The sequence below is a fragment of the Falco peregrinus genome, chromosome 12, assembly GCF_023634155.1.
Source record: "Falco peregrinus isolate bFalPer1 chromosome 12, bFalPer1.pri, whole genome shotgun sequence".
Taxonomy (NCBI): Eukaryota; Metazoa; Chordata; class Aves; order Falconiformes; family Falconidae; genus Falco; species Falco peregrinus.
Window position 1 is genome coordinate 848,525 of NC_073732.1, and position 26,558 is coordinate 875,082.

The 26,558-nt window shown below is 46.4% G+C and overlaps 2 protein-coding genes across 4 annotated transcripts; both read left to right on the forward strand.

The window, feature by feature from the left end:
• Window positions 1–1,476: 1,476 nt before the first annotated feature.
• LOC129785369 (small ubiquitin-related modifier 3) lies at window positions 1,477–5,925 on the forward strand. Its single transcript, XM_055816917.1, has 4 exons — window positions 1,477–1,638; window positions 1,977–2,105; window positions 3,638–3,709; window positions 4,440–5,925. The coding sequence occupies exons 1-4, from the start codon at window positions 1,618–1,620 to the stop codon at window positions 4,500–4,502; spliced, it is 285 nt and encodes a 94-aa protein (XP_055672892.1). The 5' UTR covers window positions 1,477–1,617; the 3' UTR covers window positions 4,503–5,925.
• A 390-nt stretch (window positions 5,926–6,315) lies between these two features.
• On the forward strand, window positions 6,316–26,490 carry UBE2G2 (ubiquitin conjugating enzyme E2 G2). 3 transcript variants are annotated; one of them, XM_055816915.1, is made up of 6 exons: window positions 6,316–6,451; window positions 13,996–14,031; window positions 14,119–14,164; window positions 19,744–19,862; window positions 22,415–22,555; window positions 24,460–26,490. In XM_055816915.1, exons 1-6 carry the CDS (start codon window positions 6,409–6,411, stop codon window positions 24,585–24,587), a joined length of 513 nt encoding a protein of 170 aa, XP_055672890.1. In that variant the 5' UTR covers window positions 6,316–6,408; the 3' UTR covers window positions 24,588–26,490. The 3 variants fall into 3 exon arrangements, with proteins under 3 accessions (XP_055672890.1, XP_055672891.1, XP_013154134.1); XM_055816916.1 differs by having other exon boundaries at window positions 6,329–6,451; window positions 24,475–26,490; XM_013298680.3 differs by lacking the exon at window positions 6,316–6,451 and adding an exon at window positions 11,789–12,635.
• Window positions 26,491–26,558: the final 68 nt, after the last annotated feature.

Consider the following 26,558-nt stretch of genomic DNA (forward strand, 5'->3'; position numbering starts at 1 on the left):
TACTCTGGATCCTCTGAAAAGGAATTCTAATCCATTTTTGGGAGACGTAAGTTTGGAGAACTGCTCTACAGCCACTTCACACCACTTGCCATCCTAGTGGGGAATCCTACCACCTGCATTTGGGGACCCAGGTGCCTCCAGCCTGGGGGCTAGGATAATCAGGTTTACTGAACTGTGTGGATTCGATGGCCTGGCATATCAGATTCATAGGAAGATAAAGCTCTAGTAGATCCTGGTTCACAAGTGGTTCTTTTCTGTTGTTAAGCTAGGAAGGGGCAGAACCCATGAGTATTTCTGGAGTCACAAGGGAATCCCAACAGCTAACTGCTTTGGAGGCTGAAATAAGCTTCACTGGGAATGAGTGGCAAAAACATTGCATTGTGACTGGCTCATTGGCTTCGTGTGTCCTTCGCATAAACTCTCTTAGGAACAGGTATTTCAAGGATCCAAAAGGGCATGGGCGGGCTTTAGGTGTAGCTGCCTCAGAAACTGAAGAAATTAAGGTGCTGTCTACTCTGCCTGGCCTTGCAGAAGACCCCTCTGTTGTGGGGTTAGCGACAGTCGAAGAACAGGTGTCCATTGCTGCTACAAGGGGGTGCCAGCATCAATGCCACACCAACCGCAGCTCCCTGATTCCCACCCACAAGCTGATTTGCTGACTAGTTAGTGACCAGTAGGACCCACTCATACTGTTAATAGCCCGTATGGCCAGTGTTAGAGCTTGATGGAGAATGGAGACTAACTGTGTGCTACCATGGCTTGAATGATGTCATGTCACCGTTGAGTGCTGCTGTACCAGTGATGCTAGAACTTCCATAGGAACTGGAATCAAAGGCAGCCAAGTGGTACGCCACCACTGATATGGCAAAGGCGTTTTTCTCAATCGCTTTGGTGGCAGAGGGTAGGCCACAGTTTGCTTTCACTTGGAGGGGCATCCAATACACCTGCAGTCAGCTGTACCCAGGGTGGAAGCACAGCCCTGCCATCTGCCACGGGCTGATCCAGGTGGCACTGGAACAGGGCAAAGTTGCAGAACATCTACAATACGTTGATAACATCATCGTATGGGGCAATGCAGCAGCAGAAGCTTTTGAGAAAGAGGAGAAAAACACTCAATTCTTGGAGCACCAGGCCTGCAAGGCCGGGCTGTGGCTGGAGGCTCCCAGGCCGGCCCGACTGGCGGCCTAGCGGCAGCGTGAGTAGAGGCTGTACGGCTGAGGTGCCCGGAGCGGGGGGGAAGGCCCGGCGGGGGCGGGGGGGGAAGGCCCGGCGGGGGCGGGGGGGGAAGGCCCGGCGCAGCGGGCTGGCCCAGGCCGCGCTCCTCCTGCAGCTGCACTTCCGGTTCCCCGTGACGCACTTTCTAAAGCCGCCCGGAGAGGGGCGCGCGCGCACGGTCTTCCCCCGCCCCCCGAGGTCCTGTCACGTGAGTGAACGGAGTGGCCAATGGGCGCGCGGGGCGCCGGGGCGGAGGCGGGGCTAGGTGCGCGTTCTCGCGGCCGGCGGCGGGAGGCGAGGCGGGAGCCGAGGGCGCGGGCAGCTCCCTGTGCGCGCGCCTTGCCCTTCTCCCCTTCCCCCTCCCCCCCCCCCTCCCCCCCCGCCCCTCCCGGCTCCGCCGCCATGTCGGAGGAGAAACCCAAGGTGAGGCGCGACGGGGCCGGGGCAACCGCGGCGGGGGCCGGGCCCGGGGAGCGGGGGTAGAGGCCTCTCCGCCGGGCCCTGGGGCCGGGTTGCCGGTGGGCCCGGCCCCGCCCCGCCCCGCCCCGCCCGGCGGCGTAAGGCGGCCAAGATGGCGGCGTGGGCCGGGCCGCGGCGGGCAAGGCGGCCGCCCCGCCGAGGCCGCAGCACCACCGGGGGGGACCGACCGGCGGCCCACGGCCCGCTCGGGGCTGGCGGACTGCGGGGCCGGGAGCGGGGCGCGGGCCAGGGCCGGCCCTGCCGGGCGTTGACCCCTCCGCTTCCTCCTTTTTTTCTTCCAGGAAGGTGTGAAAACGGAGAACGATCACATCAACCTGAAAGTGGCGGGGCAGGACGGCTCCGTGGTGCAGTTCAAAATCAAGCGGCACACCCCGCTGAGCAAGCTGATGAAGGCGTACTGCGAGCGGCAGGTAGGCACGGCGCGGCTCCGCTCCCGGGCCCGGCCCTGCCCTCCGGCTCCTCGGTGCGGTAGCGCGGCCCCTTCTCGCCGGGCGCCCCCGCAGCGCCACGGCCGTGCTGCCGCCAGCTCTCGGGGCCTGATCCTGCCTCCGAAACCAATTCACGCTGAATTTTTAGTGTCGTACCGCTCAGTTCCCTCGCCTCTAGAAACTTTACCAACTTCGTCGGCACTTGTCTTTGGTTTGGAAAGCGGCACAAAACCTGATTCTCCTGTGCCACGATTTTCACAGTGGTGGGTTTTTTTTCTCCTCCTTTCATGTGTCTCCTGTTGCCTGCTGTGCAGTTTGGCCTCCTGTATTGTGCAGGGGGCCGTTCCTCCGTGCCACCCTGGGCTGAACAGGAGAGGGTTTTATCCCCACAGCCCAGCTCCTGAACCCATAGCCGCCTGTGCCTCTTCACTGCATTAGGTGGCACAGAGCAGAGAGTGGGGATGGGAATGGCTTTTGGAAGCCAACTCGGATTTTGTTTGCCAGCATTTCAGTTTGCCCGTTATGTGCAGAATCCTTTCTTTTTTTGCTTGAAGCTTACCTTCTGCCCTGTCCCATGCCTGATGTTGCTTAATGCTTCTCAGCCTGGGAATGAGAACTGATGCGAAGGGTCTCTAAGTGGTGGTGGGAGTGTTTTTGAGTTCATGTGGCTCGGTGCATGACTGGAGGTGTGAATCGCATGAGGATTTTGAAGGGTTTTAGAGGGCAGAGCAATGACCTCAATCCCAGGGGCAGGGAATAAAGACTGCCTCGTGTGATTATTAAAGGCTGTCAAAACAGGATTCAGTCATTAATTCACCTTAGCTTTTAAGGGCAACATTAATTTAGTAACGCTAGACCCTAGCATTTTTCTAATAAACCTTGCAGGTAAAAACTTGTGTTGAGACTTGTAAGTTCTTTTTTTTTTCATCAGTCTCCTTCATTGTTCCTTTTTCATCAGAAGATGGAGAACTAGGACCAGGACCAGATGCCTGGCATGAGTGAAAATGTGTCTGAACTATGGATAGTCAGCATGGATAGTTATTTACACAAAAAAGTAGTTTTTTTTCCAGATTTTTTAAAAAATGTTTTCCCTTGAGTCAACTTAACCTGCCATTACTTCTCTGACTGCATGAGAAACAATTGCTGATCCTTCCTGACATGTCCTCTGAGGCTTTATGGTATGGTGTATTGATTGATCTCTTCTTAAGTTACCTTTGTAAATCAACTTTTTGTATTTGTGCCTTGCAGAGTAGGATCAGAACCAGGTGCCAAACCTACTCCTGTGGTTTCATATAGAGTCCTTGCTGTGACAGCAGCATGCTGTTACGGGATGTTGCTCAAACCACTCCGCTTCCTCAGTTTATAGCAAGATATATGTGTTAAGTTTCCTGCCTGGTTAAATCTTTTGAGTTTTACTTTTGTTAATATTTGTTCTCACAGTCAATCCGTAAATGTTTTGTTTGGGTTCAGAAACAAAAGTGTGGTTTCTCACATCAATTACTTTAAACTTCCAGGGCTTGTCGATGAGGCAGATTAGATTCAGATTTGATGGACAACCAATTAATGAAACAGACACACCTGCACAGGTATGAAAAATACTTTTACTGCAAACTGCTATACGGATATTTTGATGTCTGCATGCAGATCAAAGGGGGTTTGAAATCAAAATGATTCTGAAATAGTTGCTGGAAGTTTAGCATGTTCCAAATAACTTGTCTAGGGTGGGATTATTATTTCCCCTCCTCCTCCCTGGAATATTTTCACTGTTTGGTGTGAGGGGGGTGGGAACACGTAGGACCATTGGTGCTGAATGCGCTGGCATGAGTGCTGGTGTGGAAAGGACCCCTGGTGAGTGCTGGCCGTTTTGGCTGTGTCCTACCTCTGTGTCAGCCTGTTCAGAGCCAGCACTGAAGCTGTAGCTGTTGTCAGCACTGGCAGTGCTGAGAACGTGGGGAATTGCTGTTGTCAGCACTGGCAGTGCTGAGAACGTGGGGAATTGATCACTGGGGCTGGCAAGGCCCAAGGCGAGGAACAGAGGAGACGCTTGACTGGGTGATTTGTTGTGGAAGACACTAAACTGGAGTTTGGTCTGACACTGCCAAACGTGCCTCTGAGACCCATTTCAGTGTTGGTGATACTTCGGTCGGAGCAATGATGCAGTACCTGCTCTGGAGTGACCAATGGAAAGTGTTTCATGAATTAATTAAAATTGCGCCTTAACTGCTCTATTAGTGGTACTGGTTAGGAGTAGAGAGCTAAGTGCATTTGCAACCATGTGTATTTAAAGTCTTTTATTTTCCGTATTACTCTTAACAGCTGGAGATGGAAGATGAAGACACTATTGATGTGTTCCAACAGCAGACAGGTGGAGTGTGTTAAGACATGCCGTCCTTTTGAGAAAAGGAGTTTAAAGATCCTCATCACACCTCACTTTCTCATCTGTCCTTGGATTTGCTATTAAATAGTAAAGAAATGAACATGCCAATCACACAGGATTCTTCTAAACTTTAGAGGACGTTTACCAAAATTGCTTGTTGTCTTTGACGTACTGCGTGTGCAAGTCAAAACAGCATCTGCAGGGATTAATCTATATCTTAAATTGGGCCAATTTGATTTCAGTTCAGATTAAGTAATACTCGTCTCTCTGCTGGTTTTGTGGGTTTTTTTAATCTTTTTTTCTTCTTTTTTCTTTCTTCAAACCTGTGGCCTAAATATTCGTCCATGTGTTAGGGCATGGAGTGTTCATTCCTGGCTCTTGTCGGTCTTGCCCCTCTGTTTAATTCCAATCATGTAAATAATTCAGTATATTTTCATGCCAATTGTGAGCATAAAAGTTTCCTGTTAAGATATACCTAGGAGAAGGAAAAGAGATGCTGATTTTGTTTTTAGCATGTCTTGCAAATGTTACTTCAGAAGCATTAAGCCTGTGACGCAAGGCTAGTACATGCAGATACAATGCTTAGTATAGAGTTGGAGTTTAAAATATTGCAGATTTACATGTGCTTTGTCATATTATGATAAAGTCATTCGAAATATACTTTTTTAATGCAGAACTGAGATTTGTCATGAATTATTGTCAGAACCAGTTGGCAGAGCAGTTGGTCCAAAATCTAACGCTTGTGATAGAGCAGCAGTACTTTTTGGTGCACAAGCTTACAAGCAGAGAAACCTGCCACTGCAACTTCAGCCATTTGCTGAGTCCTGGGCAGAATCTTGTCACCTTCCTCCTGCCCCCTTTAGTATGTCTCTTTATTTCTTAGTGGGTACTAGAAGCGTGTGGCCTCAGGTTTCTTTGTAATACTTGTTTTTGGTAGATAACTTGATAAATGAGGAAAAAAAGCGCCTTTTAATGTCACCAAGCTGTATGTGTGGAAGAGCTGTCAAGAACCCGGTGAGCAAGGAAAGAGAGAGGTGTGTGTGTGTGTCACGTGTTCAAAAAAATAATAATCTGCCCTGCTGTCTCCCAAAATTTACTGAATTTTCAATGGTTTTGCGTGAGAGGTTTGAGCTCTGCACAAAGCGTGGAGTCTGTTCCAGATGAATTCTGACAAAAGTTACCCAGTTGTCCCTCAGCGGGTTTGCTGCTGCACCGTGGGGTCGTTACCTGCCTCTTGATATGTACCCGACCTGTTTGGCCGTTAGATCATCTCCTGCTTGCTGAAAAAGTCCCTGTTTTCTTTTTATTTTTCTTGTATGTGGGCTGGGGTGGGACATCCCGTAGATCACATTGTTTATTCACCGATTTGTACATTTATTTGTTGTCCTTTACTATTGTATACAGTAAATCTAGTTTGGTACTCTGTCTCGTCCCTCGCGCTCCATGCGGCCCGCTCCCCCGACCTCACCGTCCCCTGCCAGCGGTGCCTCGTGCCCACCTTGGGGACCCTCGAGGCGCCAGAACGCGCAGCCAGGCGCAGATCTGCGGGGATCCGCTGCGCGCCCCCGCCCCCGGGGGAGCTCTGCCGCACAACGCAGCCTCTTGCCCGCTTTTCCCTCCCCTCCTGTCCCCCCGCGGAGCGGCTGTGGTTTCTCCCTCCGCGTCCGCAGCCTGTTCCCTGCGGGCCTGCCGCTGACAGCCGCCTCCCGCTGCCCGCGGAGCGCCCCGAGCCCCCGTCGCGGCCGCCGTGCTGCAGCCCGCCGGGGCGCGGTGCTCTGCGCATGCGCGGCGCCGCCCGGCGCTGGGAGGACTGGGCGCGTACCATCGAGGCGGAGCGGCGGGTAGGCGGCCTCTCTAGCCGGCCGCGCTCGCTAGCCGGCCGCCCGGGAGCGGCGGTGGGGCGGTGCCATGGCGGGGACGGCGCTCAAGCGGCTGATGGCGGAATACAAGCGTGAGTCGGGGGAGCGGCGGAGCGCTCCTCGAGCTTCCCCTCCCGGCGGGGCCCTTCTGAAAGCCCGGTGGCCGGGCGGCGGCGGGACAGGCCGGGCGGCGGCGGGCCTCCCTCTGTCGCTCTGCACGTTTCCCAGCCGGCGCCGGCGGCTCCGCGCCGTTGGGCCCGCGTAGCGCTCCCGGTCTCCTTGCAGGGCACCGCCGCGGGGTTTTGGGGTCACCGGGGGCTTTGAAGTGCGGCTGTGGAAGAGGGCGGTCACGGATGGCACCGCTTCCCTCTGCAGGCTCGTTTTCCCTTCGCCGTTGCTGTAGGCCTCGGTGGGAAACCGCCCCGGGGCTGAGGGGACCTGTCGGCTCTCGGCTGGGCCGCCGAAGGGCGGTTCGTGCGCGGTTGACACATCTGGCAGTCAGTTGCAGGGAGAGTTTAGTCATGGGGGATGCCAGGGCATCCTGGGCAAGCAGCCAGGTTTGGGGTTTTTTTCCTGGTTCAGTTTTCCAGGTGGTTCAAAGTGCGTCCATAGAAGCCTCTGTGGCAGAGCTTTGTTACCTCCAAGATAGAGGTGTTTTGTCAAGGCCTTAACAGAAGCGCAGGGGTCAGTAACAGCACTTAAATTTGAATTTAGTGACCAGTAGCATAGACTTGATTGATTGTTTAAAAAATCTCTGTGAGATGTGACTTGCACAGGGTGGCGAGCAGCGATCTTTGCTGCCCCATCGGAGGGAGCAGGGACCCGCTGCTGCGGGCTGGGTCCCTCAGGGACATCCCATTTCTCCCAGGGTGGGTCACCTCCCTGGTGAGCTTGCGAGGTGTCCAGCGGCAGCTTTTCTTGGCAAGAAATTGTTCTTGGTTTTTTGTTTACCTAGTTGCTTTTGGCCTCTGATGTTCTGGCCTTTTATTTAAGGCAAGGAAGTAGAACAGAGAAAAAAAAAAAAAGAAGTGTTTGGTAGGGGAAGGATGGCATTAGGCTGTGAGAACTGGCCTCCTGCTGCGGTGAAGGTCATTTATAGAGCTCCTGCGGTTGTCCAGGGACAAGGAATTGTTTCTCACTTTACCTTCAGTTAGTAGAAGACTCCAGCCTGTATAAAATAGACTTATTTATAGATGTGTTTCCTGCCAGTACTGTGTTTATTCTCAGGCTGCCTTGCAGAACACAGGTCTGTAAGCTGAATCCTCACACAGGTGTTTTGAGGGCCAGGGCTGGTGTGGGGCCCCCAGCCCCTTGGGCTGCTGTTGATAGCGGCTCAGGGTGGTGGGTGAGCCCTGCTGGCACGGTTGTGTGGGTAAAGCTTGTGCTGACAGTGTGTCCTAGAAATCTGTGTTTTTCTGGTTTAATCCAGAAGCGCTGACCTGAAAGGCAGCTGCAAAAAGACTTGACTCTGTTTTTATCTATTCTCTTATATAAATCCCCTAAGTCCCAAAAAGCATTTTTGATCCTTTTGTTGTTGAGAAACTTTGAGATCTTACTAGAATATCTTGTATGAGTGAGTTCTTTAGGAAAAAGTGATATTAAATAGCATCAAAAAGGTTTTGACTTAATGCTACAGGCAGATATTCTGTGAATCTTTTCTGCAGTTTCCCGGAGTAACATAGTGAACTGAGGCAACACCTTGTTTGTGATCTTCCTTTAGAACTACTTTCCCAACTCTAAAATAAAGCATAGCATTGTAAAAAATGAGTGTAGTCCACAATGGCTAAGCGTACAATGCTTCTGAGTTACAGGAGTAAGCTAGACTTTTTTGGTTTCTGTGGCCACTTGGGTTGCCCTGTGCTGTATGCGCATTTGTAGGGTTGTTACTTTCCTTTAGCTCATCAAACTTTGCTACAAAACCCAGAATCAAGCCTGAATTACAGCCTTTTCCTAGTGTTTCACAAAAGACCCCAGGCAGTTAGTTCTAGCTCTTCAGAAGTTGTTCTGCCTTGTGGAAATTTTCAGCAAGTTATTTTGAACAATATTTCCTAGTTGTGGTAGTTCTGCTGCCTCTTTTTGCAGAAAAAGAGAAAGTCTTGTCTTGGGACGGGGCTGTAGTCTGAGGTTCAGCTTTGCGTGAACTTTCAGCTCCCTCCTGGCGATATGTGTTCTCGGTGCAGGCTTAAACACTGCATGGCCGTGGGTGAATGCGAGTGTGGAAACAACTTTAAATGACCCCTTCCTTCCAGCTGCCCACCTTGGATGATATCTGGTATATGTGTCTGTATATATTTGTGCAGACAGTTTTGTTTTTCTTTTATTTTCCTCTTTCTCCTTCTCTATCTCTTCCCTTTAGTTAGTTCTAGCTGTGGCGGAGATGTTTGGCAGTCAGTGCCTTGCTGGTTGGGTGTATTTTGTTTACCAGACTTCTAATTCTTTCCTTGCTTGCTCTCTTTTTTTTTTTTTTTAGTTTAGGCCTTTGATTTTCTCTGTGTATGTGCACACACGTGTTTAAATCTTTAAATAAAAGTTTATTGTTACCTTATGTGAAAAATGCTTGACCTTGTGAGGAGTTTCTACCAATTGGAACCGAAATACATGATTCCATTTTGGGAGAGGCTGTGAAATTCCACTGTTTTTCCGTCCTTGTGGAGAAGGAGGGGAAGGTGGCTATGGGGAGCCAGATGAGATTAGTTTTGGGGTATTTTTTTGGTCCTCACTTAGACCTTCCTTTGCATGTTTGGAGTGTGATTTTTTTTTTTTTCAACTCTGCCAGAACTAATCTAGCTAAAGCTTTCAAAAAAAACCAGACATAAAAAAGGGCATAATTTGTGTTAGAGTATATGTTTGTTATTAACTATAGACCTAGAATAGTATTAAAGCCTGAAATTAGTCTCTCAATAGCAGCTTACATTTGGGAACTTTAAGACATGGAAGCCTTCTTTTTCTATGTTTACTGTTTCCTGGCTGTATGATCTTGAAGATGTGTTATTGCTGGCTGAACTTTTTAGATCTAAAATGGGTTACTTTAAAAGCATTAAGTCAAATCTGTGAAGGTGCAAGATTTGTAGTGTCCAGTTGTATATGCTGTGTTTCCTTTCTGGTATGACCAGGCAATAGAGCAGTGGATGGTAATGCCAACGGGTATCGTTGGGAGTGCTGTTGGGTTAAAAATATAACATTTACATTAATTCTGAGATTTTAAAATTCACCCAAAAAATACACCTTGGGTGTACAGAGCAGAATCTGGTAGTGCTTCAGTGGGTGCTTCCTGTCCTTATTGTTTGGAGAGTGTTTGTGTGGAGCTGGAAGAAAACTCCCACTGCGTCAGTGTGGGATGTGATGAGCTGCTATCTCCAGGGGGAAGAGAAGGATGAACGTTTGCAGTAGGCCTCTGCTGCTGTCTCTGTTAAACCTGCTTTGAAAATGCTCTTTCCTAAGCATAGCACTTAGGAAATACCCCAGGTGCACACTGCGCCATGTGTCCACACGAGCTCAAGCTGCCTTACACTGATCAGGCTTCGCCAGAGAAGAGAGAAGAAAACATAATTTCTTGTGGAGTAGAAGGAACAAGATTTTGGTTTCAAGCATCTTAGTTCAGGTGCTGTCAGATACTGAAGTGAGCATGTGTCCTTAATACTTCCTGAGTCTTGTGCATTTGATCACCTTGGAGATAAGCTAAATTGATAGGTTTTAGAAAGTGTATTGTTGGACTTCTAAGAATGTGATCAGTCTTTATATTAACTGCTTTAACAAGAAAATGCATTTTCTGTTTGCCTCCTTTTGGCTAAGGCGTAGTTGGCCATAGTGAGCAGTGAAATGAAAAGGAAGGCGTTGATTGTGTGTACACCCAAATCTGCCCCAGGTTCCTAACAGAAACATTATACTTTGCTAGTGTCGGGTCTGTTTCATTCAGTCTCAGCTTACAAGCAAAGCTTTAAAGTAAGGTTTAGCTATGGTGCTACAGGCTGGGACTTTGTTGCGTTTCCATTTGGAAGCAAATCCCCTGACTGCATGCAGCAAAGCCACCCTGCAAAACTAACAGGGTGCCTCACGGAGTATGTGAGGATGGAAACTGCTCCAGATGCTCTCCAGTGCTGAAGAGAGATGTGCAGCCCACCACCTGATTCAGAGCAACCACCGTGGGCTCCTCCAACATGCACCCAGCATGTGTCTGAGTAGAGAGCTCTCCACGACCCCCCAGACCCTGGGGCACCCTGAAGTGGTTGTGGTGATATATAGCTGACCTGGTGCCTTACACATCACCACAGCCTTCCCTTCCAGCAACATCTGCCAGCTTCAGCTCCTCCCCCTGAATCTGCCACTACTTTGTTTTCCACAGAGACTTTGCCTGGCCTTCCCCTTTACCTCTTTCACAAAATATCCCTTTCCTGGCTGCTTTGTCCTTTTTTCCACATTGACTGCTTGTCCTTCTGCCTTTCTGAATCCTTTAATAGGACATTGCTGCTCGTGTGTTTGCTCCATAGGACCCCTGAAGGCTTGCATGGTGGTAGGGCACGGTGGGAGGCTGCTTTATCCCATGACTCTTGCTGATGGCAGCTCTGATAGTAAGCAGCATGGCAAATACCAGCACAGGAAGGCGGTGGCCTGGCTCTGCCTGCCCCAAAGAGAGTATCTGCCTGCTGGTAGCAAGGGGAAATTATAATGCTTTGTAGAACAGGGGCTACATTCCCACACTGGTGTGAGGTTCCACAGCTCCAGATGAGGGCAACAGAGCTGTGGTGCCAGCGCAGCAGGAGGGCCCCTCCATGTCCAATGGCTGCACTCACATCGCCACGTTCCACTCCTCAGAGGTTTTTCCTGGACCTGCAGTCACCAGTCAACCATGAGCAAGGAACTGCTGCATCAAGGGCTCCTGCAAAGTCTTTCTGCTGGCCTTGCTCCTTGGAGAAAGGAGGTTGAGGGAGGTGGCTCTCAGTTTGTGCAAGCTGCGTCTCTCAAGTAGCTGGTGTAGCATCAGGTTCCGTGTTTCCCCTGTCAGTACCTTGTGTTGAATGCTGTCCATGCGCAGCCCAGGCAGAGGGCTTGGCTGTCATTGGGAAATAGTGTGTGCAGGAACAGAAACGGCATGTCAGTGTTTGAGGCTGTCGGGTGATGGTGGCTGGGGTGTGGGTGTGCACTGGCATGCTCCTGTCATGGGTGGGTAAGTGAGAGGACAGCATGGCGTGGTACTTTCAGAGGGGGAGAGCTTTCCTTGGGAAAGCATTAAACCATGCGGGCAAAGCAGGGAGTCTTGCAGGCCAGGAGGCCAAACTCGAGCTAGCCAGATGTTACCCCCGGGCTGGATGCCATGGAGAGCAGAGGGTGGGCTGTTTCGTCTGCTGACGCACTTCAGTTGTGCAGTTTGCTTGGGATGACTGCCCCAGAGGGGTGGGGTGGCAGAGGGGAGTGGGGTGGGAGACTGTTTGGCCTGGCTGACTTGTCAAAATTGTTCTGTGGTGAAACGTTAAAACATGTGTTCTGATCGTATGCTTTTTGCTGCTCACTTAAAAATAATTGGAAAAAATTCCCCCAACGTACATCAAAGTGACCCTGTTTTGGAGGTTCTGGTAAGACTGAAGCAGGTGATGCTGCATCTGGCAATTCATGCTGTGTAGCTTGTGAAAGCTGTGCTCCCAGTTTCCCTTTGAAGGGCTCTAGAGAAATCACGGGGTAGGATGTAACCATCCGTGTGGAAAGGGAGTTTTTCCTTCCTCAGTGACCAGCTACAGTAGCAGCCACTCAAAATCAAAGCTCATGCGCCCCTGCACTGCTCAGTTATCACTTTGCCTGATCCTTAAGGATGGAAACCTCTTTTGCCTATCTCCAAGGGGAGAGCTGAGCAAGGTGAAGTGGAGAACTGAACCTCCATCCTTGTAAAGACCCTTTGACCCTAGAGTTTGGCTCTTGCTTCCCATTGCCCCCATTTTCCTTGGGAATGGAAAGCTGTATGGCACACGTCTGTGTGGCTGCCTGCTGCAGGGATGCGCAGATGCTGCTACTGGGCAGTTGTGAAGGCTGCCACGTTTTCAAGGAAAATCATGGGAAATATCAGAGAGATTTTCTTCTTAAAGAGAGCCACAAGATGGAGCAAAATGATTCCAGGAGCTCCTGGTTTTGACATCTCTGTATTTCTGTCTAAAAACATCAACAAGAAAAGCTGTTAGAGACCCACTATCAAGCTGGAAAAACCTGCTCCTTAACGACAGGACCTCGTGGGAAACCATAGCTCTGAGTTTCAATCCGCTGCTGTGCTTTTGAACTTCAATCAAAGAGGTCTGTGCCAAAGTTAATGGTAATCTGAGTGAACAAGAGAGTTTCGCTATCTTTCCTGTCAGTGTATCTCAGCACATTTTTGAGGCCAACAGTAACTTAGTTGTTTTAAGACCAATATCTGTGCACTGTTTTGTGCAGCACTACCCACAGTTTTCTTGTACAGCACAACAGAAATTAGGTCAAGCGTCTCCTTTATTGGTTTGTGACTTCCAATATTCCCTGGGTCCATGTTCCTGCTTGTCTTCCTGTGTGGGAATGTACGTGGCGTTTCCTATGGCTGCGTTTTGTTGTGATGGGCCACTAGTAGTCCAGAGGCCATTGGTTAGGAAACACTGTTCTAGATAAGCAACTTGAAGCCCTTACTTAAGTTGGCCTAATTAGTCACCTCCTCTGGTCTGACACCCTTGGAGTGTCGCCTCCTGCCTGTTGGTCCCACCAGGTGCCCCGTCTCGCTCAGAGCTGGGAGGCTGCTGTTCATCCCCCCAGGGACTACAGGTCCACTGGTTGCCTGTGCATGGCTGAACTTTGCTTTGCCAGCTGCTACCACCCCACAGACTTAGGAAATTGGAAGTTGATGGCCATTGTACTAGATAGTAGAAAACCAGGTTATTAGTTCATCGAGACACAGAGTGCTGGGCTGCTGCAGGCTTGAAGCAAGGTGCTGATGCTGAAGGTTGTTGTACAAATTGAGAATTGTACCAGTTCCCTCCAGAAAGTGAGAGCTGATGGATTCAAACTTGCCATGTGCAGGCATGGCTGCTTTATTGTTGCTGCTTTTTTTACTCACGTTTTACATGCCATGCAGGGGAAGTCAGGTTGAATCAAGGAACAGAGCCGCTTGTCAAGTCTCTCTTGCTTCTGCTTCTCCAAATTCTTGCATCATTTTGTATTTTGTATTGATATGCTGTCAAGTCTGAATTGGTAGATAAAGGTTACAGGAATACAACCTGTCTTCTCTTCAGGCTGTTGAGTTTGTACCTGCAGATACTACAGTGTTCTGAGAAGAGTGTTTCCCATGCTCTGTGGAAAAAGTTTTTTTCCTCCTTCTCAGTTTTAAATTATTGCCCCTGGGAAGGCTAGGTTGGGGACCTGAAAAAGCACAAAATACCAAATAATTTTGCCTAGAAAAGTAGCTTGCACAGAGAAGTTAAATTGTCATCAGTGAGATACTGGGCCTTCTGCATGTGCAGTTTTGCCCAGTAAAGCATGGCTGGAAGATTCTTCCCATGGTGTCCTCAAGCTTTTCTCCATAGGTGTTCACTGGTGGGGCCTCTGTGCTAAGCCATGTCCACCCAAATGGTACCCAAATTGGTTGGGCCTGCAGGTCATGTTAACCATCCTTGTGTTTTTGTTTTTACAGAGCTGACCCTGAATCCACCAGAAGGGATCGTAGCAGGTGAGGAGCTGAGCAGGGCTTGTGCACTGTGAAGTTGTAGCCTTGCATTCAGGTGGTACTAAGCATTGTTTTGTTTTTTCTTCATAGGTCCCATGAATGAAGAGAACTTCTTTGAATGGGAAGCTCTGATTATGTAAGTCAATACTGGTTTGTATCTGAAATCAGTATTTGCACACTGTGATTAGCTTCTAGGAGAACAAGAATGTTAAAGAGAATAGTGTCAGTTCTGCCTAGCATCAACCTTGGCCTACCTTTGGCTGGGAACTTCTTTTCTGACCCAAACAGGGGATTGTATTTGGAATTTAAACAGCAAGACAGAGGCAGGGTTGGAACTTAAGTGATCATCTGTTTTACAGGAGTCATTATAATAAGCATCACTCAGCACAAGTAACTTGCAGCTTTGACAGGAATCATTATTTGGGCTCCCTTAGATATATGTTGCATAAACAAACACTTAGGAAACAGTGAATTGCTTGTAGATCTCACAAACCTGTTGGGAGTATTACTCAACTGCAAATACAGGATGGGTTCTCATGTTTTAAGTGGAGCAAAATACACAGATTATCAGTGATAGGAGGGAAAAAAAATCAGTTTAAAATTAGTTTTCTTACTATTCAATTTTTCTCTAGAAAAATGGAAGGGGATTGATCTGAGGAAGTATTCAAGCTAAAAAAAAAATGGTTTGAAGTTCTCTACACTTCATGAATCAGCTGGTGGTGTAAAGATGTTTGGTGCAGTGGTTCCGTGTAGAAAGCTCTTCTGTGGTGATTAGCTCTGATCACTACTTGTTGTGTTTCGGGGAGTGACAAAGACTTATTTACAAAGCTGTGTCCTCCCCCTTCCAAACTGATGGATATGATTGTTTGTAGCAAAACTTGCCATGAAAAGAAAAAATCTTCTTGCCCAGCATCTTAGAAGTTGTCCTTTCTTGCGTGTACTCTCTTACTCATGCTCTACCCTTCTCTGGGAACTTTGAGTACGTGGAATAGCTGGTGATTTTTACAAAATAAAGTTCAGAAACTGTAGGGGAGAGGGAAAGAGACCTTTGTCACTGGGGTCTGACAATTTATGCAAATGCTACAGCATAAAAAAATGACGAAGCTTCAAACTGCTAAGTCTGTCTTGAAGTTGATGGTCTGTTGTTAGGGTAGATCCAGGCTCTGCATTTCAAGATTCCTTTAGCAAGAGCTGGTGTTCTCCTTTCCTTCAGTCAGGGCCAGGAGGCCCTGGAGAGCACTGCAGGCAGTGGCCGTGGCCCTGCTTGCAGCATGCCTGCTGTGCTCTTGGCAGGTTTTCACACTGCAACCACTGGTGCTGACTTACGAGATTCTCAGCTAGTGTGGGTGGCAGAATTTTCCTAGTTTGGTTTGCTTGGAGTATGTTGTCTAGGGATGAAAAACAGGGTTTCTGTCTCTTGGAATCGGGCACACAACCAATACAAAAGCATCCTGAGCTGTAGCATATCACCTGTTCCACACAAACTGGCTGCATGGGTGAGCCTGCTTTATGGCAAGCATGATTCTCCGAGTTATTTTAGACCTCAGTAAATGAAAGTTTGGATTACCACTGCTTACTTGCTGATTGATATGAAGTGTGGCAGATGTCTTCGTTTATGTGCAGCAGTTTATCCTGTGAGACACAGATCATACTTCCTGGTAGCTCAGTCCCCTGAAAATAAACACTTAGCATAGAAATAGGTAATTTCTTGCCTGACAGCAAAGATTTAGGTTGTGGTGTCTTGCGCTTTCTCTTTCTGTTACAAGTGGGATAGTTAACACTTTTCTGAAACAGGCACTTTGGAATGTACCAGTTCTCAGTTCAAACAGCTGTGCATTGCTTACAGTGTAGAAGTCCCAGAGGATTTAATGCACTTCTTGGAGTATGGAAGGAAATTCCTGCCTGTTGGTACTTTCTCATAGCAAAGATTGTGTGGTTGAGTAGAGTTTTCACGGGGGACACAGCAAAGAAGTGACTTTTGGATTTGATTCATTACCTAGAAAATACTTTTCCTGATGTTTTCCATAACAAATTCTTAAACAACAGAGGAGCTGCCTGCAGACTTGAAAGCCCTTTAAAGTGCTGAGTGTTGAGCTTCGGGTCTTTGTCAGCACAAAATGAGAGGCGGAGGTGCTTTAATTTTGGTTTCTCTATTGTGTGTGTGTCATAATAAAATTATATTTTAAGATCTGCTAAATTCTGGAGCTGTGGTACAATAGAAACATGTTTACCCTAAACATGTTTGGTTACTTTAATCTCTTTACAAAACTCTGTTAGTAGAAGTGTTTGCGTACATTTGGAAAGCAAGCCTAAATGACTTGTTTATATTTGTCTGTGGTGATCTTCTCAAATGTTTTGTAGTCTCAAATGTGCTGTGTGAGATTCTGGGAATGAAAGAAGTGCAGATAAGGAAATTAAAGTGAAGTTGGCTTCAAATTTTTAGATAGATGAAGTGCAAAAGGTAAGTGGCATAGTAGTGAAGAGAACAGAATACTTTTTGTCCTTTACCCAATTTATATGAAGCTAGAGCACATGTGGTGGCAAATAAATTAAAAAAAAAAAAAAAAAAAAAAGACCCTTGAGAAAAGACATTGCCCATTTATCAGTTCAGAGGTGGGATGGGTAATATTACATGAATTGAGGTAAGAGCTTGTCTTGGAGATAAAATAAAGCCTTTTTAAATAATGGTAGTAACAATTTGTATTTCTGGTGTCCTTGCCTGCAGCAGCAGTGCTGGATAAATATTAAGACATGTAAATATTAAGGCCGTATTGACATGTCTGAATGATAGAACAGTTCTTATGCTCCCAAAGTGAGTGTAATAGATCCAGAATCGAAAACACAATGTGGTAATCTTTCTGAACAGTGGAGGTTTGGAGCCTGGCATAAAATGCACCCTTTTGATAAGACATCAAACAGTAACTGAATTAGAGTATTTGTGAAAGCCGAATCTCTGCAACAGGGTGACTTACTCATGATGATAAATAGCCCCAGCCTGTCAAGAGAGTTTATCATAATGCTGCTCAATTCCTTAGCGCTGTGTGAGGTCCTGCAGACTGCATTGTGTTGTACAAGTTCATAAATTTAATGTTTCAAGACCCAAGTTTGGCCCTCTTTGGTTGGCATATACAGGTGTGCGTTGCTTTTAAAGTTTATCCCCAAAAGACACAAACCCACGTAATTGTTAAGAACTTTATTAGCCTAAAGATTACTTGAAAACTAAACAGTATCAATTGAAGTCAACTTATCAAAAACCTGTCTAGAAAGGTAATTAGATCTATAATTAGGCTTCTGACTTTTGTTTAGCACGGAATTCCCCTTTTTGGCATCTGATGACTGTGGGTTTTGGTCTTTTTCCAGCATCTTTTTACAAATAAGCCATTTACAAATGTATGTGAAGCTATGATTATAGAATTAACTGTCCTTGTCAATGCGCTTTTCCCTAGTAAGTTGGCAGATAACCTGCCATCCTTTTCTTCCCCTTGCCTAACTAATAGCCAGCTCATGGAGTTCAGAGTCTTATTTTTGCATGATGTCTTATGTCAGTGGAGTTGTTCATAACATCTCTTGCACAACTGAACAGTCTGGTTGTCTAGCAAGTCATTTAATGCCATATAATGGCCAGAGGAGAACGGAGGGCTGCTGCTCAGTGCTTTAGGGGAGTCTGTAGAGTAGCATCATGCATGGAAAAAGATGCAGAGACTGCCTGCTTTGCAGGGTGCGGAGTCTTAAACGGAGCAGGTTTAGGGCAAGCTTTTTCTTAAGAGTTCTGTGCCTCAAGCCTGTGCAGAATGGGAGCCTTTCATATGCATGTGGTTGGTAGTAGCAAGTGCCTGGTCTCCTGGGGTTCGGGAGCTGTGTAATGCAGCTGGCCTCTTGGCTCAGGGCTCTGTGCTCAGTGGGACGGGTGTTTCTTGCAGGAACCCTAATCAAGTACTGGGTAGTCTGGACTTCAGCTAGCGTAGCAGCTCAGATGAGATCATAGCATGAGGCACGGAGGCTTTGAATGCGGTGTACTTTGAAATCTTTGCAGGTGGTGTGGTTGCAAAAGGTGCTATGCTCTTTACCTCTCTGGCTCTGCCAGTGTGCTTTTTGAACTGCAAGTGATCTGTCAAGTTTAAATGTTGCGTCCCTCTGAGTGTTTTGTAGTTGCAAATGCTGTCTTGGATTAACTCTAATTTCTTTGTAGCTGATTCTGGCAGCGCTGAATCACTAAAACAAAAGCATTTTGCTCACATAATGCAGGGCCTAAAATGGAGTGTGTTGGGTTAACACATTTGACAGAAGAACCCTTAAGGCTGTGTGTTTGCTCTCAAAACAGAACATAAGACACCCACCAGCTTTTCAATGCATGTATGTACATACTCTTAGAAGTTCAACAATAAGCTTTTAAAATGCAGCTGGAATTAAAATGTTCATGAAAAAAAGCATTCAGTTTACTCTCGGATACGAATTGAATCCTGACTAAATTTAGATAAAAGGCCAGAAAGCCAACAAAATGGTTGTGATGGTTTCATTCGTTGCAGTATGTTGATGCATTTCCCTGTTACCTGCCAGTGTCAATATTCAGGTTTAAACCACGTAGTTCTTGTGTTTATCTACCAGCCAAGTCTTTTGAATCCCAAAGTTTAATAAGAGAGTGATCCTTCTAGGGCTTTAGGTTTTGCTGGTCTCCGTTTTCTTTTTCCACAGGTTACCAATTGCAGTCTTAACTGTTAAGACTCCTTGAACTTTTTATGTACTTTCTGGCATGGAGAATGTGGATTGGGAGGAGGAGGCATGAATATATTCCTAAACCTTATTTCGCAGACAGTATAACCCTTGTTTGAAGAGCTTTTTAGTAAATACATGAGGTTTCCTTGGCTAAGATTTTCAATGATGAAGCTTGTTTCCTGATCTTTGCAATCGAGGGAGATCATGTTTGTGTTATAACTTCCAGATGGTTCATCAAGTCTGAATAGATCATGTCTAATAAACTTTTTTGCTCACTTTCCAAAGATGTGTTATGTAGGGAGGGTGAAGTAGTTGTCTTTATATTCTCAACTTGATTGCACTTTGAACTAGAAGATGAACACAATAAGGAAATGTTTCTACAAGAACCCTGATGAAGCCATTTGTTCTCCGTGCACTTGAGGGAGTGCAAACTAAGTACCTTAAGTCTGCAAAGAAACATTGTCCTGCATCTAGCAATTATGGTCCCGGAGCTGTGTTTTTATTTTTACAAACCGTCGCTGTGTTTTTTGCATCAGATAATGATAAGTGTTTGTGTGGTTATTCTTGATACTGGCAGCTTGAAATCTCCATAGGTTTTATGAGTTATTTTGGAGCTACAGCACTTGACATCTCTGTCTTGTGCAGCATAACAGTATCTTCAAAGGCACAGGAGTCCCACACCTGCCTCTGATTTTTCTTTACGTTCAGACGCTCAAATCCCAGAACATGCCTTGGAGCCAGATATTCCAATATATCCAGACACACCCTGCTAATTAAGCAGTGTTATGACCTTCCTAGTAATTTAGTGTGCAAGCTTTGATTTCCCCCTTCCCTCCCAAACCCCATATTTGGATTTAAGTTTGTGGGGTGTGGGATAAGAGTGCGTTAACTCCTTGTTTCATGGAGAAGATGATATAACCCAAACCTCATGTCTCATTAGACAAGAAAATGAATGAAAGAACTATTTAAAATTCTGGTGAGTAGCTTTTTTTCTGTTTCTAGGGGTCCTGAAGACACCTGTTTCGAGTATGGGGTTTTCCCTGCCATTCTGAGTTTTCCACTTGACTACCCATTAAGCCCTCCGAAGATGAGATTCACGTGCGAGATGTTTCATCCAAACAGTGAGTCTGATACAGCAGGACGTACAGGGGAGTGGGTTGCTAATGCACCTTAAAACCAAACTTTTGCAGTAGGATAGCTGGCATCCTTCCCAAAGGTGGTTCTCTCCCTTCCCAACCTTGAGTATGCAGTAGGAGTGTTCAGCTGTCCAGCAGTTTTGCTCTGTCTTAGGGTCACTTTCTCTTTATTAAATTTTTCCTCACATACCTTTTGGTCATAAACAGTCCAATAAAGATTCCAACCATTTTGCTGCTTTTCAGATCATCCCAGGAGTACTTGTAACTATTGTATAAATAGTTTTAAAGATAAATCTCCTGTACGTGATTTGAGACTTAATGAATTAGTACAGACTATTTCCAGTTTTGCTTTGTGGCTTGTGTTTAAATAGTTTGGTGTTATTTTAACAAGTGAGAATTTGTTCATATGCACCGGTGTGGATGCAGCTTTATTAGGCAGTGTGGCTTTTTCCGTTTTAAGTCACAGGTTTAGTAACATTTCTGATGTTGCCTTTCTGAAATACAGAGTGCTCTGTCCAAGCAGATAACACGTTTGCAGGCATTTACCATTAAGATTTTGCTGGCCTTTTCTCTGCAGTTCTGATGGTGACAGTAAGACTTTGCAGTAGAAGTCATTGAAGTAACAAGTACAGCTAACAGGTTTGAGCCTTGGACAGGTAAAAACCTTAAAGCCCCCTTCTGCAGCTGGGAGCACTACTTTCTGGAGTCAGCCTTGGCATTCTTTGTAGAATTGTTGCTTAGGACATTTTTATGACATTATGAAATTTAGCTGTGGCCTTGGCTTGAAGTTTGCTGCTTCGTGTGCAGCATAGCCAGGAGTGGTGGGGTGCAGAGAAGCACAAACTGCCTGACTCTCCTGTGTTACAGAGTGGCTCTGCATGTGGGCACTTCCTCCATGGAGTTAACCGGGACATACTGATGGTCAGCTCAGCTCTTTAAAGTTCCATGACTCTGGATCATGTTAATATAAAGTTGAGATGACCTAAAGTAGATGCTTGAATCTTCTTTCTCAAGTGGTATTGTGATGGTCGTACCCAGAAAGGCTGTAGAAATGCGTGACTCTGCAGTGCTTTTTCTGTTCCTCAAGTGCTTACTCCTCCACCTGTGAGGAATTGCAAGGAAGATGTTTGAAGTTTGCTGTGTTCCCTTACCTTGCAGTTTGTGTTACATGCAGGGAGAACCGAGACACCACAGGGCTATCTCCTCTTAAAATAAAATGACATTCATGGATGCTGTAGTGAAGATAACTTCAAAGTGGTGATCAATGGCAAGTCTTGCATTAGCACTTAGTGACAGCGTGGGAAGATGCGTATGTCTTCCTGGAATCAGCCTTTGCTGTCTTGACTGTGTGCTTGTGGTCCAGCTGTTTTAAATGAGGCACTGCGTAAAAACAGTAGAATAACTTACAAGTGAAATACCTTCTACCAGTATGTTCCTAACTTGCAAGAAGTGGTGCTGATTCAACGTGTGCTGTTTTCATCTCTTCCAGCTATGGCTGGACCAGCTCCATCCCCAGCCTGGGGCTGCAGGAGGGGATGTAAATAAAAGTCTTCCAAAACACTTAACATGCAGGCTTGGGCAGACATTAGCTGGGTGAATGGGAGGAACTGGAAATGAGCTGGAAATTCCAGTGGTCATTCCCTCTTTTTGTTTTGTCTTGTTTTCCTGGCAGTGGCACAGGTTTGGCCACCCGAGGAATAGAAGCACTGAAAGTACTGCATTGTCATTCCTTGGGAAGCTGCAGAATTAGGCCATCTTGCTAAAGCTGTGTTTCAGTTTGAGCTCCATTTTCTTTGTCTTGCCTCTTCAACATTTCCTTGGCCTCGTTATCAAGTCAGTGGAGCCCAGTGTCTGTGAAGATGACTTGTACTGTTGCAGATGCTTTGCTTCTGCTAAAGGTGGGACAGGAAGACGTCTATATCCCTAATTGATAGGTTACCTTGTTTCCATGCTCTTTAACGCAGCTGAGCTTTAAGCAAAATTTAAAATAGTGTGAACTCTTTCAGTTGCAACTCAGTAATGTTCAAAATAAGATCAGTTGTATTGTTTATAACATAACACTTTTCCCTCCTTGCTGCAGCAGAGTAAGTTTGCTTAATTCTTTTTATGGTCATGGTCCAGTGGAGAGCTCCCCACATGCATTCAGTGCTGTGTGACGGTTACCCTTTGATTTAAGTAGGACTGCTTACCGACTTGGGGCTGTGTCTGTGCATAAATACTTGCCTTGTTCCACCAGGCTGCATCGCTTATTTTTTCCATGGAGTCTACCACTGGTTATTGAATGACAGGAGTGCTCCCAGAAGGCTTTTCTGTTGGGGAAGGATGACCCAAGTTTGTTAAGATTTGCTTAGAGGAGATTGTTGCTGGATTTTCTTCCTTAAAATTTTGTGCCCTCTTGCCTTTGGAATAGGAAATTTGAAACTGGGTTTAGCTTCAGTCACGTGAAGGCCAAGTCCAAACATTCATCTGTGCTAAAGATCTGGGGAGGCCAAGTGTTTCTGCTGAGTAACAATCAATGCCCTGTACTTCTTGTGCAGTTTACCCAGATGGGAGAGTTTGCATCTCTATTCTTCATGCTCCTGGGGATGATCCCATGGGATATGAGAGCAGCGCTGAGCGGTGGAGTCCCGTGCAGAGTGTGGAAAAGATCCTCTTGTCAGTTGTTAGCATGCTGGCAGGTAAGGACTGCTGTTTTATTAGCAGTAGATCAGATAGCAGTTACTGAGTTAGCTAGAGCTGCTTCTTGCTGTTTGAATTGCTAAGCAAGCAGAGGATATTTAAAGCTGCTCAGCAGCAACCGCAGTTTGTAAAGCACTAGTATTTATTCATTAATAAACCAGTTCTCTGAAAATAATTGGAAACAATAAGACTGAATTAGTAAACAGGCATTTCTAGCTTTGTGAGCGACCACTGCTTTCCTTCTAGCAGCAGCAACTGAGCAGATGGTGATAGTCGGGTGGGTCTGGAGGCTCAGCTGGTTCCCTGCTCCTGCACAAAACCTGTACTCCAGCTTTATATTTGCTATGACACCTGTTCAGCTCTTGCGGGTCTTAAAGCTATTGATTACAGCCTGTCTCAGTTTTAGCAGCTGGAGGGTTACTGGCCAGATCTAACCAGTATGATAAATGGGAGCCCATGCCCTCTGTGATTCACAAGCCAGCACCGTCCATTTCTGTTTGCTAGCTGCCAGCCTGGGAATGTTTCAAATTCTGCTACCTCTGGTTTGGAGGAAGGCTCCCTGAGAAGAGGGGTGGGGTGAAAAGCTTTTCATACAGCCTTTTAAATGGTTTTCCCTAAATCCAGCAAGGGCTGTGGATCACCTCTGTGAGGTACAACTCCCTGAAAGATGGGTCCTCTTCCGCATAGTGAACCAAGCCACTGAACTGCCTGAAAAGGGCAGAAATGTGTCCTTTAGAATTGGTTTTGAATGATAAAAGGTTTCAGACAGTTTAGAGGGTTTAGAAGCAGCAAAGCTGATCAAAGAGCAAGCAATGTTTTTTTACATGGGACCGTTTTAGCTTCAGAATAGTAACATACTGTTGGGAAGTACCTTGCTGGGCTTCCCATGGCCTCCAAGAACTTGGTTCGTGGTGCAGCCTTACCTAGACTGGTTAGCGTGGGAGTCACCTGGTCTCTCTTGTTCTCTGCCTGTGCACCCTGTTTTCCCATGGCTTTTGGAGGAGTTAGTGTAAAACATCAACGGTCCAGCTTCTTTCAGGCTGCTGACAAACTCCCAGCTCTGGTTCTGCAGATAGCGTAAGCCCAAGCTTACCAAACAGGGTGACCTGCACATCTGCTGGTTTAGGGGCGGACCATCAGCACTGTGTCGAGAAAGACATGAGCCTAGGATATCTGCAGTGAACTGGGCTGGGGTGGGTTTGGGCTAGTGTGGGAAGGAGAATGTGTAGAGTATATTCTGTCTCGTGACTTGTATAGTCCTGTGATGGTTGTCCCACTGTATGCTGACTACGCACTCGATAAATCCCGTGTTTGAGTTTACCTCTGGACAAAACGAAGTGTTGGAGTCACAGAGGCTTAATGTACTTTGTAAAGCGCTCTGAAATCCTTGGATGAAAGACGTTGCAAAATGAAAGCATTCTATGGGTGTTTTTGGTTTGTTTTGTTGTTCTTTAATAGAAAAGCCATCCCAAAGAGTGACAGAGCCTGTTTGGGTGGCCCGGTCAGGAGGGCTTTGTGTCTGTGAAGCTGCAGAACCAGAAAAAACCATTTTGCAGGGAGCAGTGTGCAGTTTTAAAAACCCTTGACAGCAGTGGTGGTGCCACATTGTGTTGTTCCATGTGCATGCTGGGGCCTAGCTGCTGAGAGCATAAACAAAAGGAAGTCTTGCTCCTCTGCCATTTGTTTCTTGCCTCAGCTGGACCTTGCTGTGATATTCTCTTGTGATCAGTTAAGTCAGAACCGTTTGGGAATCCAGCAGCTGTCACTGGGTTTTCTTTAGTGGTGTTTCTGTAGTCCAAGCAGGGGAAGTGTTCCAAAGCCACAGGGAAGTGGCAGTACAGAGGCATTATTGAAAAAGGGAGAGGGTCTTGCTCCATTGTCTGCCTGCCCACCTATCTTTCAGTCTTTTTCATTTCAGAGCCAAACGATGAAAGTGGAGCCAATGTAGACGCCTCCAAGATGTGGCGGGAAGACAGAGAACAGTTTAACAAAATTGCCAAGCAGATTGTGCAGAAGTCACTTGGACTTTAATCTCACAAAGAGACTGAAGTGTTTTGTATTTTTCTCCACCTGAAAACGAGCAGTGCTCAGTGCTGGCACCAAAAAGGAAAACTTTGCAAAACTATTGGCCTAGGTCTTCTTATCACTCGTTATTTATTTACCATCTCTTTTCTTTCACTGCTCCAGAGAAGCCTCTAGTTCACTCACTAAATTGTGTGGAAAAGGGATTTAATACTAGGGAAAATATGGAGACAATGCTGTTCCAAAGGCTGCTTGTTGCTACCTCACTTCATGGTTTGGAAAGCTTGGAGACTTTGCAATCTGCAGCCTGCCTTTGCCGATCTGCCGTTTGAGAACGGAGCTGTTTTGGATCACCTGCTGGAAAACTTAGTTGTGTGTTTTTATAGGTAGCATTGCATCTGGAGCACCAGTAGGCAGCAAATAATCTGTCAATTTTCTGATACTCACTAAGGACAGCATTTGCAATCAGAACTAATTAGGAGAGAATAGGTAGCAAGAGAGGCTATAAACTAAGGTTGTAGTCAGGATGTGTTAGCAAAGAAAGTGATTGTGCAGCATGTAACTTAAGATCTGGGGAGCTGCTGTCAGTGGCCGGGGGTCCAGAATGGGCAGGTGTTCCCATGTAACACTGTGAGTTTGTACTGAGTGTTTGAGTCAGTGTTTGCTTGGAAGAAATTCTAAGAGCTGCTTTATTACTCCTTAAAGACACTCAGTTGTAAACTTTACATCTTGCATCTCTAACTGAAGGTAAAGACTGGGTTCTTAAATACTTTGGTCAGGTTCACCATGGGCAGGTGGCACCAAGGTAGGCCATTGGCAGCCTGAAAATTTGCTGAGAATGTGTCTGCTCCTCTGGGCATGTAAAATACCTCTGTCATAATGTCAGCTCCTCTCCTGTTGGCATTTGGGTGTCGAGAGGATTAGGCATAGCTGGCCTTCGCCATTACAGCCCAGGTCACCCGTTTTTAAGGTGAACGAGCAAAGATGAACGCGATTAATTTTGTAAAATTAATTGTAACACTTCTTTATGCTGACTGCTCTTGTGTGCTTAAATATCAGTCAGAGAAGACGCAATTTTCTAGAGTATGGTACGACGCATGTTTAGAGCTGCAGTGTATTGTAGCTGACTGCTGGTGTGGATGGTGCAGGAAATACCGGCTGCACCATCAGTTTGTAAAACTGCTTAAGGGCCACTGGTGACCTTTGCACTTCGCAAGCAAATCTCTTGTGTAGGTCCAAATCTTCTCCAGTTTACTACAAGCAATAACATGCCCATCGATAGCACATGCAATCAAATTCTGTTGGCAGCTTTAAACGGGCTAAATTTGAGAAGGGCTTTTTATTGGTTTTTTTCTGTGAAAAGTGTGTGACATGGAAGGAGTCGCACCATGGAGAAACCTTTACGGAGGTGATTGTGTGCATGCGCGTGTGTACAATTTGTCAGTATTTGTGTCTTGCCATCTGTGCTGCAGATTGCAGTATGCCATTGTTCTGCACCTCTGAAGAGTCTGTGTTGCTACAACTTGCTGATTTTACCTCTGTGTAGAAGTAAGTCTTCTTGCTTTGGTGTAAGGGTGGGAGGGGAACCTGACATAGTTTGGGAGCAGAAATGGTGAAATAGTATTGTACCTAACTAGTATTTCAAGGCATACAGGAAAATGTAGCACTTCTATGCAAACTGGGAGCATTGTCTGAATTGTAGTAGATGGAACGTTGCTCCTGGGAGCGCTGCAGCTGCTTTTGGAAACAACGCTGGAGAGCATGGCAAGCGATGGATTCAACAGACACGGCAAAAGTGGGCTTTTTTTTAGGTACGGAGTATTTTGTTCATGTGTGCTCACTCATTATCTTTATTTTGTGGTTGGATTTAGTCTGTATACTGAAAATAAAGTGATTATATTTTCTCCTTTCATAGATGTATGCAAATGTATTGCAGTGGGTGTTTTATATGAGTGATCAACTAGTTGGGAGAGTCCAATT

Coding starts and splice junctions, on each gene's coding strand:
- LOC129785369 (XM_055816917.1), top strand. CDS start 1,618: ATGTCGGAGGAGAAACCCAAG. Junction 1,639..1,976: donor TGTCGGAGGAGAAACCCAAG/GTGAGGCGCGAC, acceptor TTTTTCTTCCAG/GAAGGTGTGAAAACGGAGAA. Junction 2,106..3,637: donor AGGCGTACTGCGAGCGGCAG/GTAGGCACGGCG, acceptor TTAAACTTCCAG/GGCTTGTCGATGAGGCAGAT.
- UBE2G2 (XM_055816915.1), top strand. CDS start 6,409: ATGGCGGGGACGGCGCTCAAGCGGCTGATGGCGGAATACAAGC. Junction 6,452..13,995: donor GCTGATGGCGGAATACAAGC/GTGAGTCGGGGG, acceptor TTGTTTTTACAG/AGCTGACCCTGAATCCACCA. Junction 14,032..14,118: donor ACCAGAAGGGATCGTAGCAG/GTGAGGAGCTGA, acceptor TTTTCTTCATAG/GTCCCATGAATGAAGAGAAC.